Consider the following 22,791-nt stretch of genomic DNA (forward strand, 5'->3'; position numbering starts at 1 on the left):
TCCAATTCCATACGTGAGAGTTGATTCTTATTTTTCTTAAATAGGCTCTATGCCCAACGTGGGGCTTGAACTCACAACCCTGAGATCAAAGGGTCGCATGCTCTACCAACAGAGCCAGCCAGGCGGCCCTCGCTTCTTTTGTTATACTAATTCTTCCAGAGTATTGAGCACTCTGTCTTGTGCAACAGGTGTCTATAAACTTGACTTTCAGCCTGGGAGACAGACTCCTTGAGGGCAGGAAGCAGGTAGTCCTTCACCTTTGCATTACCCAAGGGCTTGTACAGGGCCTTGCACACGGAAGAGACGGAATGTTTCTTGAATTGCACAAAGCCCATCCCAAACTGCTTCCATTTATACTTTAAACACACACTCATAAACAAAACTTGTGGAGCTTTGTCTTTTTTAAAGAAATGTGACTATTTTCCCTGGAGGGAGGTATAAATTAAAAATTGCAGCGGAAGGGCATATGGATGGCTCAGTCAGTTGAGCATCCAACTCTGGATGCTCTTGGCTCAGGTCATGATCTCACGGTTCAAGAGTTCAAGCCCCACATAGGGCTTGTGCTGACAGTGCCTGGGATTCTCTCTCTCCCTCTCTCTCTCTGCTCCTTCCCTGCTGTGTGCACTCTCTCAAAATAAACTTAGAAAGATTAAAAAAAAAAAAAAATCTCTCTCTCCTTCTACCACTCTCTAGATCACAAGTGTGTGCACTCTCTCTCTCTCAAAAAAAAAAAAAAAAAAAAAATGCAGTGGAAAGACTTTTAAAAATTTACCCACATTATTATAACCTGGAATCAGGGTTGCGGTCCTTTTGAAGACCTTGTGTTAATGATTCTACACCACTCCTAAAGTGGTGACCTAGACGACAGGAGCTGCCAGACAGCAGACTTCAAACTCACTTAGTCACCAGTCAGCAAAGGGCTTACCCCCTGGGCCCAAAGGCTCATGTCCATGAACATTAGAGAGCTGCCTGGCACGGGGCGCCTGGGTGGCGCAGTCGGTTAAGCGTCCGACTTCAGCCAGGTCACGATCTCGCGGTCCGTGAGTTCGAGCCCCGCGTCGGGCTCTGGGCTGATGGCTCAGAGCCTGGAGCCTGTTTCCGATTCTGTGTCTCCCTCTCTCTCTGCCCCTCCCCCGTTCATGCTCTGTCTCTCTCTGTCCCAAAAATAAATAAACGTTGAGAGCTGCCTGGCAGTGTGCCCCTCTAAGGAGACCACGGGGCCTGACAACGCACGCTCACGCTGAAGGTAAAAGAGCACCCCTACAAAATAACCTGGAAGCAGCCTCTCCTGGCCTCAGCCACTGACAGGGGCTTCATTCAGAAGAGATATCAACACTATTTACCCTTTTAAAAATTAGGATTGAAAAATGACAAATTAGAAAATCTGACATGCATTAAAAAAAGGGACTCTCCTTCAAACTAAAGAGATTTACGTAACCCATGATCTTGAATTGGATCCTGGTTTAGACAAATCAAATGTAAAAACATTCGGAATACCCAGGAATTTTGCATATGGACTGGGTATTAGATGATGTTAAGAGATCGTTAATTTTCGTTGGATAAAGAAAATAGAAAAAATGTATTTAGAGACGGAAACCGAAGTTTTAGCAGGGGCAGAATATTATGATGTCTTATTTTCTTTAAGATACTGGAGTATAAAAGTGAGTCCTAATTGGTCACGCGTCTGACTTCGGCTCAGGTCATGATCTCGCAGTTCGTGGGTTCAAGCCCCACGTCGGGCTCTGTGCTGACAGCTCAGAGCCTGGAGCCTGCTTCGGATTCTGTGTCTCCTCCTCATTCTGCCCCTCCCCTGCTCACTCTCTGTCTCTCAAAAATAAACGTTAAAAAAATTTTTTTTAAAAAGTGAGTCATAAAACAAACTACAGTTACTCAAAGAAAATATGACATTTCAGAGAAATGTCCCTTTATCAGTGTCCCCTTATCAGCTTTCATGGTCCCTTTATCAGGGGGCAGTCTTATTTAGACGGGGCAGGTCAGGGTCATTCTTCACCACAGAGACTGATGCTCACCAGCAGCAGTGAAGGAGCCTGGGGGAGTCCCCCTCGGGGGGAGCCGTGTACCGGAAGGCATGTGGAGAGGGTGTCTCTCCTGAAGGACCTTCCTCCCTCACCTAGCCTATTGTTGTCAAAGTGAACAGAGAACACGAACAGCCTACCATTCACTGTAACACATCAGGAGATCTCCCGGTGACATAACGAACACTCTCTGGTTCAGAAATACCTCTTTGAGGGGCGCCTGGGTGGCTCAGTCGGTTAAGCGGCCGACTTCGGCTCAGGTCATGATCTCACGGTCCGTGAGTTCGAGCCCCGCGTCGGGCTCTGTGCTGCCAGCTCAGACCCTGGAGCCTGTTTCAGATTCTGTGTCTCCCTCTCTCTGACCCTCCCCTGTTCATGCTCATGTCTCTCCCTGTCTCAAAAATAAATAAAGTGTTAAAAAAATTTTTAAAAATTAAAAAAAAAAAAAAAAAAGAAATACCTCTTTGATGAGAATCACAAGCAAATTTCAGGCTTTGTGGCCAATCTGAAAATGAAAATCTTGATTCTGCCTACTGCTCCACTGACGTGTGCTCAGTGTCTGCCTTGTTTATAACAGCCCAGAGGCAAGGAGGAACACAACTCGCCGGCAGTAAGAATCCTAATAAGTATTTTATTAACACATTCTGTCACATTCCTGGGACACAAGAGTCTTCACAACACCAGCCCGTACTGACAGACACCAGAAGAGCTCAAGTGCTCGGTCCTCCATCTAGTTTAACCACCCCGCACTCCCTTAACAGAGCCAGGCTTGGCGTACTTCACCTGTCCAATCCCGGCACGGAAACAGGCTTCCCCTCAGGCAGACGGCAGACAGTGACGCTGCCTTTTACAAAGACGGGGGATCCTTGTGATTAAACCGGGATGGAGAAATCCGCCGCCCAAAAGGGAATTCAGACTCTTGCTTCTCCAAGTCACTCATTCCGCTTCTCTCCAGGAAGGGCTGGAATATCTTCAGGAGGAGCATAAGGATTCCCACTGCCGGAATATTCGGAATACCTTCCTTGATTTCTCAGAGAGACTCTATAGGTAGAAAAGCTCATTGTTAGAGATGAAATTTTTTTATAGAGATGAAAGACGGGTAACGGCGTTAAGGATTCGTCTATAAATTCCTCCCACAGGGATCTAGGTACATCTAGAATTGAATAAAACCCATTTTATATTTCGTATTACTTTATATTGTATACAGAACACACATCTAAAACCAGACTAAAAATCTGCGTTCTGTCACAAGACTGCTAACACACTCTGAGCCTCTAACACATGGCTCATGTCCTCCCTCCAAGTATCTTCATCTGTCCTCATCTTTGTGAGGCTGACACTCCTGACCCACCATTAGTGCAGTGCACACATCCACCGGTTTCCGAATTGGCCCTAGTTCGTTATTTCTTGTGAACAAAGATTCACATTCATGTGATGCTTCACTGGGGTTAACAGTATAATTCAAGGCCAAGGAGTAAAATAAATGACTCTTTAGAGCTTAAACTATGACCCTGGCCTTCTCAGCTTCATTTTTAGCCAGCAGAGCTAATAATAGGAAGACTCTCACCGCCACTTGATCATGCCTATGAAGTGATCTGAGATTCTGAGAAATGGTGTTACAGGGAGACAAAACAATTCACTAAAAGATAAAAGTTCTCAGTGAATCAGAACACGCTGATCTCTCAGCCTTTGAGAGGCACAATAAAGAGCACAGGGTCTCAATGAGAACATAAATAATAATCTAGCAGATAATCCATAAAGTTATCTCCAGTTTCTGACATCAGATGACATTTTCACTGTTTTCTCATCCCCTTTGTGGATGAATGTTTCAATAAAATAAAAGTCCCGGGGTGGGAGGTGAGGGTGGGGGGAGTTTGAGCTCTTACTAATGACCGAGGGGAATTTAGTTAATACGGTGACAACGTTAAAAGGAACTTTAGTTGAAAAACAACATAAGCTTTTTTCTAACATGAGGATCCTTTGTGTAGCCTCATTAAGCTCTGGACTTCCCAGTCACAGCAGCTGTGGGAAGGTTAAAAGACAAACCACCAAAAAGGATCTTAAAAGTCCTGGAAACCAGGGTCAATTATGAGGCCAACTTTTCCCACTACAAAAACAAAAAACCCCGTAAAAACCCTGTGGGATTTCTTGTAAGTAAGACAGTGACAGAGGGGAGTCAATAAAAACTTCCAGTACACTATTTCATGAAGATCTAGGCAGAAGAATTTACGTGCAGATTATTTGTCTTCAGATAGCTTTATGTATTTGCAAAGGTTTTAAATTAGAAAAACGTAGATTTTCTTCCTGCGGAAAAACCTGGAAAGCCTTCATTTGTGTATTAAAAGGGTACAGATGTACATTCTCGGGCTTGCTATCGTTGTCCCCAGTAGAATCCCATGATCCTGTTGAGCCGCGAACCTGGGACCACTTCTTTTGAACGTGTACCGGCAAGTATTATCTTACTTTGTCCTTGGAGGTTATGGAAATCAGAAATTATTCTATTTACACCGTGCTAAGAGGCAAATTTGGCAATGAGCCAGCAAAGGAAAGAGAACCCAGTTTCCGTGACTCCTTAATGCTTACCCTCCTATCACTTCCATCCTTTACACACAGTAAACACGTGACCCGTCTTCTCAGCTGTCACGATGGATTTGCATTTGCCCACATGTGCGGTAGCAGCAATCACTACTGCCGTGGCTTGCTGAGGCTCAGGGCACAAGTCTGGGGCTGTGGAACAGAGCCAAGTAACGTGCCCACCGTGAGGAATGAAATCGCAATCGTGGGGTCAGGGCACAGTACTCAGACGGCTAAGCTAACTGGCCAGGCTCCAAATGCAAGTGACAGCAACTGATAGAAAAAGCAGCTGTTGTGCAACAGGAGGCCGGAACAGCTGCCTCATCATCTAGTTCTGGTTCTGTATTCCTTTTCTACTTTGAATCACTTTAGTTGAGAAGACAAAGAATTTACCAGAATTTGATGGGAATGCCAAATGCTAAACTGCAGGAAGACTGAATCAGTTCCACGCCTGTTCTCCCGGACGAACCCGGACTCAGTCTAACCTGACTTATGACAGCTGAGGGCAGGCAGGGTGCTAATTATAGGACCAGCCCCTGTTCCTCATCCCATAAACAGCAAGTGCTGCACACACAGAGGCAACGGCTTATCTCACCATGGAGTCTGTGTCAGCTGGCTGGCTGGACTGCTTGTGGGCCAAGAGGATGTTCAGCACGGCCTTCCAGCCTGGCTCTGCCGCGGCACTGGCCTCTGCCTCAGTTCTGCCATCCGCCCTGGTATCCTGGCCAAATGTGACATTCACCCAAGGGCACCAGTCTCTGTGCTGAGAGGTGGGATCAAAGAAGCTTCGGGAAGATGTGTCCTGAGAGGAGGAAAAGAAACAGTGCTGATGAAGGGCAGAGGCCACGTCAATCCAGAGAGGCACTGCTGTGAGTTGTCCAGTTCAGAATCTCACAACTGCCCGCGTTTCCAATTTGATGTCTCCTTTAAACGCTGCCTATGTCGGGGCACCTGGGTGGCTCAGCTGGTTAAGCATCTGACTTTGGCTCAGGTCGTGATCTCACGGTTCACGAGTTCAAGCCCCGCATCAGGCGTGCAGCTGTCAGTGCAGAGCCTGCTTGGGATCCTGTCTCCCTCACTCTCTGTCCCTCCCCAGCTCATGCTGTCTCTCAAAATAAATACACTTTAAAAAAAAAATCTGAACACTGCCTATGTAGTGCCCACTCTCTTTCCAAATTCTTTCATTCCCTTTGTGTTAAATCAACAGCACCTGATCAGGTATGTCCTCCCATCCCCCTGCCAGCCCCATGCGCTTGAAATAGTTACTACCTCTGCAGAATCCATTCCAAAGAACTGAAATGACAAACCTCTTCAAGTTTTTTCCTTTTGGTCACCCAACTATCCCATCTTGAAACTTATCACATGGTCTTCTCACAGCCACAGGACCACACCTGCTTCTCTGTACTACGCGGTGAGGGTCTTGCGTGCTGTCTGCGCTCCATGACATCTACACGCAGGTGGACTCACCGAGCTGCTAGAAGAGCAGAGGCGAGCCCGTTTGGCTCTCCGGAGAGGGCTAGATGGCACTTCCAGGCCAGTGCCGTCTCCTGTTCCCATACTTCGGGTCACAGGACGAGTTCTGGTGGTGGGGCTAGCAGCCTCTGGCTCAGGACGGTCAACGGGACTAGAAGAGTCCCAGCTCCGAGTTCGGGAGACGACAGGGCCTGGGCTCCTTTCAGCCTGAAGGAAAGAAGAGGGAAGAGAAGTACACCAATGATGGAAATGACTATGGTCAGAAGACGTATTTCTAGAAGCAGGTGAAAACAAATACTTCACAGTTTAAACTGTGAGAATTTACTTTCTGGACTGTCGACATATCTAAACTCTTCAAAAAATAATCGATTTTTATACAAAATCATGAATTTAGCTTCTGTGTTGCAACTGGTGAATAAAAACACGCGGTATTTTGATCACTGTGGTCAGAACTAAAGCTTCCCCACCTAAGTTAATCTCCAACTTTTCCACCACAACACTTTTGGCAAGAATGCTTTTTTTTTTTTAATGTTCATTTATTTATTTTGAGAAAGTGTGAGAGAGAAAGCATGCATGAGCAGGGGGAGAGGCAGAGAAAGAGGAGGAGACAATCCCAAGCAGGTTCCTCGCTGTCAGAACAGAGCTTGACGTGGGGCTTGGTCTCAAGAACCACTGAGAACATGACCTGAGCCAAAATCAAGAGTCGGAAGCTTAACCAACTGAGACATCCAGGCACCCCAAGAACGCTTGCTTACTTGCTTTATTATTTTTAATGTTTATTTATTTTTGAGGGACAGAGCACGAGCAGGGGAAGGGCAGAGAGAGAGGGAGACACAGAATCGGAAGCAGGCTCCAGGCTCTGAGCTGTCAGCACAGAGCCTGATGCGGGGCTCGAACTCATGAATCCTGAGATCATGACCTGAGCCAAAGTCAGACACTCAAGTTGGACTGAGCCACCGAGGCGCCCCCAAGAATGCCGCTTTTAAAAAGGCCACCCCAACAAGCCAAGTAAGTCTATACCTGCTCGGAGCCAGGGGAAAATGTGGCATCCTGACTCCGAGTCATCATCCTCCGAGGAGATTCCGGCACCAGAGGGAAGCGCTCTGCCCGCCCCTCAGGGCCTTGGATGGGGGAGCTGGTCAGGCCAAACGATGCGTCCAGTTCAGTCATGGAAGACTCCATCTGCTGGAAGCCCCAGAGCCCCACCTTCCTCGTACACTGTGAACAGCTTATCAAGGAGAGCTGCATGGGTTCCAGAGAAGAACTAGGTAGGAATAGAAAAGAGAGTTTTCTCAAAAGGTAACACTTCCAAGGGACTAAGTGTAATCATTTGTGAGAATGCTTTATCTCATCAAATAAGTCTCTGGAACAGTCCAGTGGATTGGGAATCATGGCATCTAGAGGCCCCTGTCCTCTGATCTCAGGACCCCAACTCCAGTGTCGCTCACAAAGTTCCTACAGAAAGATCTAATGGTCTTGGTGTCATCTCGAAGGCAAGACTACATTAAAGGTTATTTTATAAATTTCTTCTGTTCCTTTTAAATGAAAATATTCCTGGGGCACCTGGCTGGTTCAGTCAGAAGAGTATGTAATTTTTGATCTCAGGGTCTTGAGTTCAAGCCCCACAATGGGTGTAGAGATAACTTAAATAAACTTTAAAATAAACAAACAAACCTTAAATAGAAAATATCCCTTGATCTATCAAAGAATGCGTAGTTAAGGTAAATCAAGATTGGTTCAAACAGTTTTTTGGTTTTTTAATATTTTATTTTTAAGTTATCTCTATCCCTAACAGGGCTGGAACTCATAATCCTGAGATCAAGAGTTGAATGCTCTACCGACTGAGCCAGCCAGGTGTCCCAGTTGCAACAGTTTTCTATCTCAGAGGGAGTCTATGCTAAATTGAGCAGCTGGAATAGAAATACCAACATGGAGGCTCAGAGGACTCTGGCTGACGTTTCCTTTGGTAGTTTTTATGAACTCAACTGATTTTTCTTCCTTTCTATAAACAGAAAGGAGCTTCACTGCTTACAGGAGCACAAATTCCCAGCTGGAAAGCGATAGTAAAAAAAAAAAAAACAAAAAAAAAACCCCCAAAGTTCAGGTGTGTCCAAGAATTCCCGCGTTCTAATTCTGGAACTGTTACTGATTCTTATCATCCCCTCACCACCCTCTTAGGTTTTCTTTGTCTGCTTTTCTGACAGGAAAACACCATGTGATCTACAAATACTATCAGTGACTGATGTAAACCAGTGTATGACGATGTCAAAGTTCATGTCACCCTGCAAATTCACTGACTGACCTGCATGCCCAGCCGCACAAAGAGAGGACACAGGCAGTGACGTGGACTTGGATGTCTGAGCCTAATTTGCTTACAGCTTTTCTCTCATCCGTTCGGTGATCAAGTTCGTCTTCAAGCAGGTGCAGGAGAAGACTGATCTTGTCTTCTGTCAAGCACTATAAAGGAACCACGGTTCCTTAAATTAAACGTCCAACCACAAAAATGACATATAATGATGTACTTAGACGGTACAACGCATAAATCATGAAAGAAATGCCAAACACGAAGACAATTCTCTTCATTATGGAAGGCTTACTTCTAGGACAGGGCTAAGGTATTACAAACCTTTCTGTATTGCTCTGGATCTACTGACTGAGAAAGGTAGCAGTTTTCCTAGAACTACTAAATCTTTTCTTAGTACTAATTTGTTTTCAATTTACCAATTGCAGGGGCACATGGGTAGCTCAGTCAGTTGGGTGCCCAAGTCTTGATTTTGGCTCAGATCATGATTTCACGATTCATGGGACTGAGTTCCCTGTTGGGCTCCAAGCTGACGTGAGGAGCCTGCTTGGGATTCTCTCTCTCCTTTTAGCCCCTCCCCCACCTCGCTCTCTCAAAATAAATAAACTTAAAAAAAATCAATTTACAAGAGTGCCTTGGTGGCTCAGTCCTTTAAGCACCTGACTCTTGATTTCAGCTCAGATCATGATCTGACCATTGGGGAGATTGGGTTCTGCGCTCACAGTGAGAACCCTCCTTGGGATTCTCTTTCTCCCTCTCTCTCTGCCCTTCCCCTGCACGTGCACTCTCTCTCCCAAAAAAAGATATTTACCAATTGCGGATTTTCTCTCAAACCTGTACACTTCAAACCAAAATAGGAAAAACAGATTACTATTTATATCTTGACCTGACACTAAATTTACTTCTTGACAAAATGAGAACTTACCAAGGTCTTTATTTTTGTACTAAGAATAATAAAGAACTGACAAGGTGAACAAAAAAGCTGCCTTGGCTATGGACAAGGGACATTTATAATAGGCACAGAGGGTAACACTTCAGTTAAAATCCAAATGGCCTTGCAACTTGAAGAAGCAAAATAATAGCTACTATTTCCTACAGTAAAGCTTGTCTCCAGAGTGTGTGCAGGGTGATGAAACAGGACACTAGATAGGGACACTAAAGATAGGGCAGAGCATTTCTAATTTCTACTCACAGGGGAGAAGGGAGTTTATAACTTCTCCTGGAGTATTTTCTTTGGGAAATGATAAGCAATAAACCATATGAAGTCACATTTCAGTATCTTCTGTTAAATAGTTTAAGTAACAACTCAAGATAAAATTGAACGTATGCCATTTAAAGAATATCTAGAAGTTTCGAGGGAACCATTTACTTAACTGTCAATAGCTGCCCTTCTAGCAGAGACTGAAAAAGTCCAGTTGAGGGGCAAACAACTAGCTCTCTTCACAGCAATCTGAATCCTCTGGTCATTTAAGGAAATGCTTCACGTACAAACGCTAGTGACAACTGAAGACCGCTGTAGGCTCGCTAAGGAAAACTCACCATAGTTTTCAAGTCCTCTGGCCTCAGGGAAGGAAGCTGAAGGTCCAAGTGACAAAGGCTTTGAAAACGATCTAGGAATTCACTAACAAGAACAGCAGGCTCATCCAACGGCAACATCCCAAATCGATCTGCGGACAAGGTAAACTGGAAGCTCATATTGGTGTAAATGGTAAAAAGTCAAAGACGTGTATGGAACGACAGGGGACAGGTACTGATAAAACTGATTAAGTACTTGAAGATATTAAGAATTATTGACTTTTTTTGACAGAGCTGTGATGTTTTTGTGAATATGTTTAAAAAAGTAGATTTCTCGAGAAAGGTTTCTCAGAAGCAGTCAGGTCTAAGCTGAATTTGAGACCAACAACAGTGTGCAAAAGCAAAGGCCCAAAGGATGGGACAGGTGCGGAGTTTCTAAACAGTTTCACGGGACTGGAACCCAGTGCGCCCGTGGGGAAAGTAGTAGGAGACGGGGTTGAAGTGTAGAGAGTAACTAGACCACGATTTTACTAATGTATGTGAAGAGAAATTACCGAAAAGATTTTTTTAAAGGAGGAAGAGATATTATAGATAATATGCAGTAGTTTAGAGTAGAGATCATAAAAGGCCAGCTGGGATGCAAAAAAAAAAAAATAATAAGCTTAGCAGACATTAAAGTGACCTAAGGTAATAATCCCTGCAAGATACTGGTGGCACAAAGATGGAGAGAAGGAGCATCCATGTTATAAAACTCTTAATGATCAATGACACTTCATACTGTAAGAAAAACAGGGCACGGTAATATATAGTGTTAAATTGGGATAATGATATCAACTCCTGATGTTAAATAGAAATCTGGCAGTGATGGTTTCACAAGCCCACAAGGATGTCACAACTTACCAAACCGTACACCTAAATATGCACATTTTATGTCAATTATTCCTCAATAAGGCTGTTTAAAAAATGGGGGGGGGGTGGGGGTTCTGGGTGGCTCACTCAGTTAAGGGTCCAAATCTTGATTCTGGCTCAGGTCAACGATCTCACAGCTGTGAGATCGAGCTCCATGTGGGGCTCTGTGTTGGGTCAGACTCTGAGCTGGGCACGGAGCCTGCTTAAGATTCTCTCACTCGCCCTCTGCCCCTGCCCCGCTTGCCCACATATATGCGTGCTCCTGCTCTCTCAAAAAAATAAATAAACAGAAACAGAAAAAAGAAAAGAAAAGGGCACCCAGGTGGCTCAGTCAGTTAAGCGTCCAACTTTGGCTCAGGTCATGATCTCAGTTTGTGAGTTCGAGTCCCGCATCAGGCTTTGTGCTGGCAGTACAGAACCTGCTTTGGATCCTCTGTCTCCCTCTCTCTCTGCTTCTCCCCTGGGTAACCTCTCTCTCTCAAAAATAAACATTTAAAAAAAAAAAAAAAAGGAAGAAAAAATCTCTTTTCCAGAGTTATTACTAAGAGGTACAGGGGCACCTGGGTGGCTCAGTTGGTTGAGCGTCTGACTCTCGATTTTGGCTCAGGTCGTGATTTCACGGTTCATGAGTTCAAGCTCCACGTCGGGCTGTGTGCTGACAGTGCAGAGCCTGCGTGGGATTTTCTCTCTCCCCCCACACCCTCTGTCAAAATAAATAATAAATAAAAACTTAAAAAAAAAGAGAGAGATACAAAAGTAGTTAACAATAGCACTTTTGTCCGCCTTTTATTGTATCATTAACAACCAGATTTTGGTCTCTAATATTATTAAATATTATCAAACTATTTAAACTTGTTGCCAGTAACCAAATATGTCAAAAATATATGCCATCAATTTAAAAAGATGTATCATTTTACAAGGAATGTCTGATTATAAAAAACTAAGATTGGGGCGCCTGGGTGGCGCAGTCGGTTAAGCGTCCGACTTCAGCCAGGTCACGATCTCGCGGTCCGGGAGTTTGAGTCCCGCGTCGGGCTCTGGGCTGATGGCTCAGAGCCTGGAGCCTGCCTGTTTCCGATTCTGTGTCTCCCTCTCTCTCTGCCCCTCCCCCGTTCATGCTCTGTCTCTCTCTGTCCCAAAAATAAATAAACGTTGAAAAAAAAAAAATTAAAAAAAAAAACAAAAAACAAAACTAAGATCAACAAAAAAGGTATGGACTTTACAAAATCAAGTGAGGTTTAACAATAAAAATAAAACATGTTCTGATGACCAGTGGCTCAGGTTTGACAAAATTTAGGAGAAAAAAACAGATCCCAATGTCCTTCTGATCACCTTCCAATTCAGGGTTTGGTCTGATCCCTACAATTCTAAGAAAATACTAGTAAAAATTGATGAAGGCAAAAGAGCAAACAGAAGAAATTAAACCCATCATGTAAATGTTTTAACAGGAATTAAAATATGTTTTATAACTAACATGTGAGTATTTGGTCTACTTCAGTGTTTGATATGTTCAAAATAATCAGTCTAGTAAATTAGTAATTATAATTGTTATAATTTGAAATGTTTAAAGGGATTTAGTTTTGTTTGTAAATACTGGTACGTGTTAGAAAAAAATTACCTACAAAACTGTATTTATTAGATACGCTTAATAAATAAAAGCACTAAAAGTACAGATAGTTGTCAGTGTTCCTTTCTTCACACTAAAGTCTCTTGAATGTGAAAGAACCAAACCAAGGGACGATATAACTGAAAGGTCACATTTCAGATTTGGGAGGTAGGATGGATAGGACCAGGTGGTGACAACAGGGAAGAGCATCTAAGGTGACTTCCAGGTTTCTGGCTAGGACAACTGGTGGGGGGGGGGTGGGTGGGTATCAGTACCATTTACCAAGATGGAGAACATAGAAGATGAGAAGCAAGTTCTAGGTATAAAATGAAGCATTCAGTTTTGTATATGTTGAATTCCAGGTCTGCAGCAGATATTACATGGAAATGTTTAGAAGGCAGCTGGAAATGAGTCAGGCTCAAAAGAGAGGTCTGGATAGGAGTTAGAGGTATGCAAGTAGGTGGCAGCTGAAGTTATGAATAGGACCAAGAAAGCTGAGTGTGTAGTACCAAGAGGCAGGAACCACCAGCAGGGTCCTGGGCGGATCCTAGAAACCTGGACAGGGCACACGGAGAGACGATTCACATCCTCAAGGAGCGAATGTGGTTGTACTATCCAGAGAAATAGCTGGGCCAACAGCAGAAACTTCTGTTACCATGACCTTCACTTTACAATGTTATTTCTTGGGTCACCTGAGTGGTCAGTTGGTTAAGTGACCGACTGCGGCTCAGGTCATGATCTCGCAGTTTGTGAGTTCGAGCCCCGCATCGGGCTCTGTGCTGACAGCTCAGAGCCTGGAGCCTTCGGATTCTGTGTCTCCCCCTCTCTCTACCCCTCCCCTGCTCATGCTCTGTGTCTCTCCATCTCTCAGTAATAAATAAACGTTAAAAAAAAAATTTTTTTTAAATGTTATTTCTTGGGGTGCCTGGGTGGCTCAGCTGGTTGAGCGTCCGACTTTGGCTCAGGTCACGATCTCCCGGTTCATGGGTTCAAACCCCACGTCGGGCTCTGTGCTGACAGCTCAGAGTCTGAAGCCTGCTTCGGATTCTGTGTCTCCCTCTCTCTCTCTGCCCCTCCCCTGCTCATGCTCTGTCTGTCTTTGTCTCTCAACAATAAATCAATGTTTTTTTAAAAAAAAAAGTTAAAAAAAAAAACCTGTTATTTCTCGGGGCACCTGGGTGGCTCAGTCAGTTAAGCATCTTACTCTTCCTTTCGGCTCAGGTCACAGTCTCACAGTCTGTGGGTTCAAGCCCTGCATCAGGAGCGGAGCCTGCTTGGGATTCTCCCTGCCCCTTCCCTGCTCACTCGCTCTCTCAAAATAAATAAAAACCTAAAAAATTTTTAAAAAATCATTTCCTAATAGTCCCTTTCTAGCACCTGTTCATCTATCAGTAGATGGCACTCTATGAACATTTTCAATCTATTTTTTTTTTCTTCTTAGTGGTTATTCATAGAATATTCCCAGGTGTCAGTGACCCTGGAATTAGCCTGAGTTGTCCTACTGAAATAATAAAAAGTATACCTACTTTTTGGCACTAATGTCTGGTCAAGCATTGAGTTTTGCACCTGGTCTTGGTGAGCCCTCCAGAAGGCTCTGCTGTAGAAGTTACTCACTCAGCAGGAATATGCCCATGTGACCAGTAAAATATTTAAAACTCCCACTTGTGACTACATTTTGGGCTCCCTCATTCTGAAGCATTTTGTGCATACAACACTTAAGAGTCTTTAAGAGTCCAAGATACTATTGGGGCACCTGGCTGGCTCAGTTGGTAGAACACACGGCTCTTGATCACAGGGTCATGAGTTCAAGCCCCACATTGGGCATGGAACCTACTTTAAAAAAAAAAAAGAGGGGGCGCCTGGGTGGCGCAGTCGGTTAAACGTCCGACTTCAGCCAGGTCACGATCTCGCGGTCCGTGAGTTCGAGCCCCGCGTCGGGCTCTGGGCTGATGGCTCAGAGCCTGGAGCCTGTTTCCGATTCTGTCTCCCTCTCTCTCTGCCCCTCCCCTGTTCATGCTCTGTCTCTCTCTGTCCCAAAAATAAATAAACGTTGAAAAAAAAAGAAATCTTAAAAAAAAAAAAAAAAAAAAAAAGAGTATAGATACAATTAAAAAGAAAAAGAACTAAAAGAACTTTAAAAGACATGAAAATATTGGGATGCCTGGGTGGCTGAGTAGGTTGAGCATCTGACTTGGGCTCAGGTCATGATCCCCGGTTTGTGAGTTTGAGCCCTGTGTCAGGCTCTGAGCTAAGAGCTCGGAGCCTACAGCCTACTTTGGATTCTGTGCCTCCCTCTCTTTCTCTGTCCCCCCCACCTTGCTTGTGCTCTGCCTCTGTCTCAAAAATAAACGTTAAAAAAAACTGAATTAAAAAAATATGAAAATATTAGCAACTGCATCACCGTAATATTTTTCACAAAACAACTTCTAAATCAAGATCCTAAGACCAGTAACAAAGGAGCTATCATATATTTTATAAGGCAGGGCATTCTAGAGTATGAGGCTTCATAAAATTCCTGTCTCTTTGCCTAAGTATAAATTTTGGAACCATAAAGCAAACATATCCTGCTGTTAGTTTCCCAGAATACATAGTCAGATTCACTCTAAAGTAGCCTAGTTTTTTAAAAAAGTAATGATTAAAGTCAATAACTCAAGTGAAGACAATCACAAATTCACCGGATTCAAGAGAGGGCTTTGGCTTCAATGCTGTTGTTTATATTGTGTCACTTCACTGGGACAAATTATACATTTGTAATCACTCTCATTTGGCTTCCTGTGAGTTGGTTTTAGGAACCGAACCCCAACTCCATTTAACTGCCACAGTTAGTGCACCAAAGGAAGCCTGGGGAGAACATGGGACTGCTTGCTATGGGGGGCAAAGCAGAGAGTTTGAAAGCAGATAAAACCACAGTTTTGCCTCCTCACCAGTTGGTTTTAAGATTTCTGATTCTGGGTGCCGGGGTGGCTCAGTTAGTTGAGTGACTGACTCTTGATTTCAGCTTGGGTCATGATCCCAGGCTTGTGGGATCGAGCCCCATGTCAGGCTCTACATTGAGCCTCTTTTTTTAATTCTCTCTCTCTCTCTCTCTCTCTCCCTCCCTCCCTCCCTCCCTCCCTCCACCCAAAGATCTCTGATTCTGTTTCCTCACTTAAAAAACTGTGTTGGTAATCTACCTCCCAGGGCCCCTGTGAGAATTAAATGGGATAATGTATGCATGGCTAAGCTGTCAAATGCCCTTAATAAAGTTAAGTAATAACCTAACAAGTAAATGAATGTAAATTCTTCTTTAAAAACCCAAATAGAAAGGAAAAAATGAAACTTCAAAGACTAGATTTTCACAAAGAAACAGACAATATTAAAATGCAACAACCAAGAAGGGATGGTCAATGGGAAATCTTGGAAATAAGTACCTGGGGAGGGGCTGTCTGGCCAGAAACAGAACTTCTCATGGGCGGTGCACAAGGCTTTCTTCAGCTCAGCACATCGGTCCTTATCTGAAACCCATACAGGCAGCAGTGCCTTAGAAAACACTATAGGGATTCAAAATCTAATGACTAAGAACCTTTAAGAGTGTGGATAGAATTAAAAATAAAAATGACTAAGATAATTTTAGAAGATATGAAAATACTAGCAACTGCATCATCTTAATATTTTTCAGAAAACAAGTTCTAAATCAAGATCCTAAGGTCAGTAACGGTATTATGTATCTTACAAGGCAGGGCGTTCTAAAGCACAAGGCTTCATAGAAGTGCCTTGTCTCTTTGCCTAAGTATAAATTTTGAAACCATAAAGTAAATATACTCTGCTGTTAGTTTCCCAGAATACAGAAAGTCAGGTTCACTCTAAAGTAGCTTAGTTTTAAAAAACAGTAGTAACTGAAGCTAATAATTAGGACAAAGACAATCACAGATTCGCCTTGCTATATGTAACAGTACACATTTTTTGATCAAACACAAGTGACTGGTCTTCTTAGAAAACCAGTCTAATACATCTTTGAAAATGGAGGAAAACATAATTTGTACTTTATACTTACATCTGTCAAAATCAAAAGCTGGTTGTAAACTGGCACAGAGAAAAGCCTGACAGCTGGAACACTTGAGCATATCACATTCAACTGTGACCCAGCCGTACTTTGCACAGACAAGTGGAGACAGCTCAGAGGGCTTACCTGCCCATTTCAGAGAGTATTCATGTTAAGAAAAACAATGCTGCAAGTATATTAAGATGAGGAAGTCAGAAATGAAAACTTTAACTCATTCTTTACACATATAGGAATAAACACGTTAGATTAAGAGGAAAAGCAAGTAAGGAAAGTTTGGAAAACTAATTTTTACTTTTTTATTATTTTGAGAGAGAGAGAGAGAGAGAGAGAGAGAGAGAGAGAGAGAGAGAATCCCAAGCAGGCTCCATGCTCAGTACAGAGGCTGACATGGGGCTCGATTCCAAAACCTGGGATCATGATCTGAGCCGAAATCAAGAGTTGGATGCTCAACCGACTGAACCATGCAGGCACCCTGAAAAACTATTTTTAAAGCACAGGCAGGGCGCCTGGGTGGCTCAGTTGGTTAAGCCTCTGACTTCAGCTCAGGTCATGACCTCATGGCTCATGGATTCATGCCTCACGTCGGGCTCTGAGCTGACAGCTTAGAGCCTGGAGCCTGCTTCAGATTCTGTGTCTCCCTCTCTCTCTCTCTGCCCCTCCCCTGCTTGTGCTTTGTCTCTCAAAAATAAATAAATGTTAAAAAAAATTTTTTTTTAAAGCACAGGCACATACTTCACAGAACAACGGAAGTCATTTGAGTAATAACCAGAGGGAAAAATTTTTGAACTTTTCCTCTACAAAGCCCTATGTATTCTACATGTTTAAAATGTTGATGCTGGGGCGCCTGGGTGGTTCAGTCGGTTAAGCGGCCGAACTTCGGTTCAGGCCATGATCTCGCAGTCCGTGAGTTCTAGCCCTGCGTCGGGCTCTGTGCTGACAGCTCAGAGCCTGGAGCCTGCTTCAGATTCTGTGTCTCCCTCTCTCTGACCCTCCCCTGTTCATGCTCTGTCTCTCCCTGTCTCAAAAATAAATAAACGTTAAAAAAAAAAATTAAAAATAAATAAATAAATAAATACATACATACAATGTTGACGTTATTAATGGTTGCGGGGTGGAATATAGAAGCCATTCCCTTTCATTTATTGTGAAATACTAGAGATTTAAAAACACTTGTAAAAGTACAGGGATATGCCTCAGCAATAAGGATGGTAAAAGTCAAACAAGCAGAAATATTTTCTGCCACTCATCTATGCTCTTTTATTGTACCATGTTCGCTTTTACATTCTAAAGAATAGTCAGTAAAATTAATAATAATTATATTCTTCATTATTTCCCCTGCCCAAAATTTGATTATTATGAACTAATGTGTGCACGTAGTCTATGTGTGTTAAACAGGCTGAGAGTACCCAGAGCATCTAGAAGTATGCGCTTGGGAAAATGTCCTAAAACATTTATTGATCTTTAAAACTCAATACTCAACATTTTACCTAAAGAGCTCTATTTTACAGAGCACACACACACACACACACACACACCAACACACACACAACACATGAAAGAAGATGGAGGAAAGTTCTATATTTTTATAAGGGATACAGGAATTTCAAAACATTCTAATAGCAAAAGAAGGACCGAAGCCTAGAAAACAGAATTTAGATACAGATGTTAAAGGAGTTGGCATCACCTAAAATAAAAGTAACAGAATTACTTAACTGGCTAAGTGAAAGAAATGATTATCATACCCAAAGCGGTGGTCAATTTATATCCAATGAAAACAAAAAAGAACAAAGGATAAGGTTCCTTTGCAGAAAATGAGGAATTAGTCCAAGGTACGGCAGTAGATGATTAAAATACCTTCCTCTTCCTGAGAAATTTAGTCCTAGAGCCATCAGGTGGTGAGCAAGGAGAACAGCCACCAGGAGGGTGAGGGAGGCAGTTCAGCACAGGGTGTCAGAACCCAAGTTGGGTAAAGACAGGCCGCACCCTGAGGTGTTGGGAGTCAAGTGGAGTGTAAAGAGAATCTCTACAGGGCCCCCACTCACCAAATCAGGGATAAGTGTAATATCAAAACATATAATGATAGTTACAGATTAAAATCCACTGAAAAAGCAGCCCATGCTGCTACAAATAAATAAATTACATAAAGTTTGATGAGGAATGGGATATTTGTATATTTTCAAAGCACCTCTGCACAAAACACTTTTTTTAAATGTTTGTTTATTTTTGAGAGAGAGAGAGAAAGAGCTAGAGCAGGGTAGCGGCAGAGAGAGAGGGAAACAGAATCTGAATCATGCTCTAGGCTCCCAGCTGTCAGCACAGGGCCCAACTCGGGGCTTGAACACACGAACTGCGAGATCACGACCTGAGCCTCAGAGGTACCCCCCCCGCCCCCCCACCACACTTTTTAATTACAAAAGAAGAAGTGTTACAATGGAAAAGACGGGCAAAGATGGGCAGATGCTCCCTAATCAAGTGATCAAAGTGATTATCACCAGGAAAGGGATAAATCAAATTCATGTGCCACCTGACAGGATACAGTGAGAACACAGCACCATTCTGTGATATTCCTAAGCTACTTGAATCTAACTATAAGGAAACATCAGATGGATGTGAATTGAGGTACTCTCTACAAAACTACTGGCCTGTAATCTTCAAAAGTATCACGATCATGAAATTCAAGGAAAAACAAGAATCTCAACTGGATCCTTTTACTATAAAGAATATTATTAGGGGGTACTTGGGTAGCTTAATTAGTTGAGCATCCGACTCTGGATTTTGGCTCAGGTCATGATCTCATAGTTTGTGAGTTCGAGATTGGGCTCTGTGCTGACAGCAAAGCACAGAGCCTGCTTGGGACTCTCTCTCCCTCTCTCTCTCTGCCTCTCCCCTGCTCACTTTCTTTCTCTCTCTCTCTCAAAATATTTAAACTTAAAAAGAAAAAAAAGAATATTACTACGACAACTGATGAAATGACTGGGGTCTGAGGGTTGGATGGCAGTAATTTATTATGTGAAATTTCCTGATTTTGATGGCTGCATTGCAGTTACGTAGGAAAAAAGTCCTGGTGTGTAGGAAATATCTGGGGGTAATGAGGTATCACTTTGGCAACTTACTTAAAGGTAGCTTAGAAAGGAAGTTCTTTGTAACCTGTGCAACCTTTCTGCAAGTCTATAATCGTTTTATATTTTTAAAAAATCACTCTAGTGAATAGAAAAGGGCACAAGTGATGGGATGTCACCTGTGAGATTAGGTTACAAAGAGAGTTTAGCTTCTATCTTGCTCTCTTTCACTTGCACACTCTGATGGAAGCCAGCTGCCACGTTTTGTGAACTGTCCCTGTCAATAGGCCCATGCTGCAAGGTACACAGGGAGGGTCTACCCGAGAGCCACTATAGAGCTGAAGCCCTCAATCCAGTAGCTCGTGGGTGAGCTTGGAAATGCATCTTTTCTTAGCGGAGCCTGGAGATGACTGCAGCCTGTGAGGAACCCTGAGCCACAGGACCCAAGTAAGCCATGCCCAGATTCCTGACCCACAGAAATTGTGACAAAAAATGTGGTTTTTTTTAATGTTTATTTTTGAGAGAGGGTGAGTGAGCGGGAAAGTGGCAGAGAGAGAGGGAGGCAGAGGATCCAAAGCTGGCTCTGTGTTGACAGCAGGGAGCCCAATGGGGGGGGGGGCCTCAAACTCATGAATCATGAGATCATGACCTAACCTGAAGTCGGATGCTTAACCTACTGAGCCACCCAGGCACGCCCCATGTTTGTTGTTTTCAGCCACTAAGCTTTAGTGTAATTTGCTATACAACAGATAACTAATAATATAGGGGAAAATCCAGAAAGAGACAGGAAGTGTAGTATACATAGCCTCATGCTATAATCCTGGCTCTGCCATTAGCTAGCAGGCTGACCAAAGGCAAGTCACATAACCTACCTGAAACTGTTTCCTCTTCTGTAAATGAGTATAATAATGATACCTATTTTCACGGGTTTAAGGTGAAGACTGAATGTGATAATATACATGAAAACACACCACATACAAATGTTAGTTACTATTCCTTTTCCTCTCAAGCTCTTAGTGTTTTCTTCTGCAAAAAGAAAAGGTCAGAGGCACCTGGGTGGCTAAGTTGGTTGAGCATTTGACTCTTGAATTCGGCTCAGGTCATAATCTCGAGGTTTGAGAATTGGAGCCCCATACTGGGCTCTGCACTGACAGTGCAGAGTCTGCTTGGGGTTCTCTCTCTCTCTCTCTCTCTCTCTCTCTCAAAATAATTAGTTAACGAAACAACAAAAAGCAAAGGCCAGATCATCTCAAATATCCCTTTGAGGAATAACATTTAATGATGCTAATTTTCCTGTAAAATATCTTACCAAGTTTAATTCTTTTTTTTTTCCCAAGTTTAATTCTTAAATTTACAACATCAAAATAAGTGCTGTTATTCCTCTTTCCAGGAGCGGAAAGTGCAACTCACGTGAACTAATAAAGAAGGATATAGAAAATGTTTCCACCCTGCTAAAGAAGGCTTCTTTGCTTGTAGATTCCAATGGCGGCTGTTCCGCTTGGGGTGACCCATTAACTGACTGGAATGTGGCAGATGTGTCCTTCCTAAAATAAAGTGGCAGAACTCTCAGAAATCTTTCACAGCATCACTTTCCCTAAACATTTTGCATCTCGCTTCTCGGCACATCACAGCGTCAATCACGCCACGCTGGATTTTAACCTTTCTAAAAATCATTTCAGTAATGTCATTCCTCTGCTTAAAATTATTAATTAGCTTCACAATAATTATTAAATAGAATCCAAATTCGTCAGTCTGGCATTCAAATTTCTTTACCGTTCGTTCATATCTAAGTTTCAAGTAATTTCTACCTCCATGGTGCTCCACTAATCCTATACCGGAGAACTTCTAGCTCACTTACTGGTCTCCAACAGTATTTCACACAACTTTAGTAAACACAAAATGAGACTCAAAGCTTCTATGCATTATAAATTTGAGCCACCTTACAAATAGAACTCCTTTAAACACAGAGAAAAATAATTTTGATAGGTTTCTACCTGAGTCGACCATTGATACCCACTCTCCCAAAACAGAGTTTCAGAATTCAAATCAAAGTAAAGATCTTTGGGCAATTTCATGAAAAAAATTCAGGGAGGTAAAAATCCAACAATACAATGATCTATTTTTAGTGAAAGGCATTTCAACAGCACCTGGAAGGGGTAGAGGGAGGAATCCTTGAGGACAAAAATCATCTTAATAAAAACAGGATGACAGCAGCTATTATAACTCGAAAGATATAAACTCATTCTAGGAATCTTGCTCAGAGAGCCAGCCTCAGGGAGGTGCAGTTCTTGAAAGAAATTCAGAGGATCCATAAACTTGGATGAGAAAAAACTGACGTTTATTTTATTAACCTCTAGCTGAAATTCAGCACTTCCTTCAAATACGAATGAAGGTACTAAAAAACCCCTCACAAAACATAGTAGCATCAGCAGTACTTATGAATTTGTCACCAGTGGAAATCACAGGCATTTTGTCACATTACGGTTGTTGAACATGTTGTGAAATATCACTTATGCCCATGATTACTTCAAAATTATGGTACATAATAGACTTATTACTAGAGATTACTTAACTTTCCAGTAATGAAGCATGTTACTGCACTTTTTTTCTTTTACTATCTTGATAACCGCATTCTAAAGTAACTGGTCCCCTTTATGTTGCTATGCACTTTATTTTATGCATTTAAAAATATTCTGAGAAGGGATTCATAAGCTTTGCCAGGCTGCCAAAGGTGTCTAAGGCTCAAAAAAGATGAAGAAACCCCACTAACAGATGTCAAGCGCATATTCAGTTAGCAGTCGCCTTTTTTCCCTCTTCCGCCCCCCAACCCGTTTTATTGCAAAATGCCGCCCGTGGTGCTGAAAGCAGTACATCCCGAGGCTAAAACCGAGTAAACGTAGTAAACCCGGTCTCTTTCAGATCCCGGGACGTTGCCAACCCTACAGACAAAAGTGCCGACCCAGAGGATTCCCCCCACCCCCCGCCCCGGGCCCGCGTCCCCCAAACCCTCTCCAATCCGCCGGCGCCGGACCCAGGGTGGACTCGTGAACTCACGCTTCGGCGCCTCCTTCTTCTGGAGCAATCCCCTCATCTATCAGCTGCCTGACTTTTTGGGGCGTCCCTTCTGGGGAGCGAATAACCGCACCCCAATTCTTTTCAACCCCCGCGGCAAACGCCTGCCCCTCACTGGGCGCCGCCATCTTGGTCCGTTGCCGACTTGCTTCCCCGCGGGCTTGAAGGCTCTGGAACTTCCGTTCTGCGCGGTTAAGATCCTC

The 22,791-nt window shown here is 43.2% G+C and overlaps 1 protein-coding gene across 1 annotated transcript; it reads right to left on the reverse strand.

Moving 5' to 3' along the window:
• Positions 1 to 2,647: 2,647 nt before the first annotated feature.
• On the reverse strand, positions 2,648 to 22,790 carry ZC3HC1 (zinc finger C3HC-type containing 1). The gene is made up of 10 exons (XM_045495630.1): positions 22,571 to 22,790; positions 20,949 to 21,060; positions 16,449 to 16,599; positions 15,826 to 15,909; positions 9,925 to 10,052; positions 8,386 to 8,540; positions 7,104 to 7,347; positions 6,078 to 6,290; positions 5,206 to 5,412; positions 2,648 to 3,077 (listed from the first exon to the last, which is right to left on the reverse strand). Exons 1-10 carry the CDS (start codon positions 22,714 to 22,716, stop codon positions 3,009 to 3,011), a joined length of 1,509 nt encoding a protein of 502 aa, XP_045351586.1. The 5' UTR covers positions 22,717 to 22,790; the 3' UTR covers positions 2,648 to 3,008.
• Position 22,791: the final 1 nt, after the last annotated feature.

This window comes from Leopardus geoffroyi, chromosome A2 (assembly GCF_018350155.1).
Source record: "Leopardus geoffroyi isolate Oge1 chromosome A2, O.geoffroyi_Oge1_pat1.0, whole genome shotgun sequence".
Lineage (NCBI taxonomy): Eukaryota > Metazoa > Chordata > Mammalia > Carnivora > Felidae > Leopardus > Leopardus geoffroyi.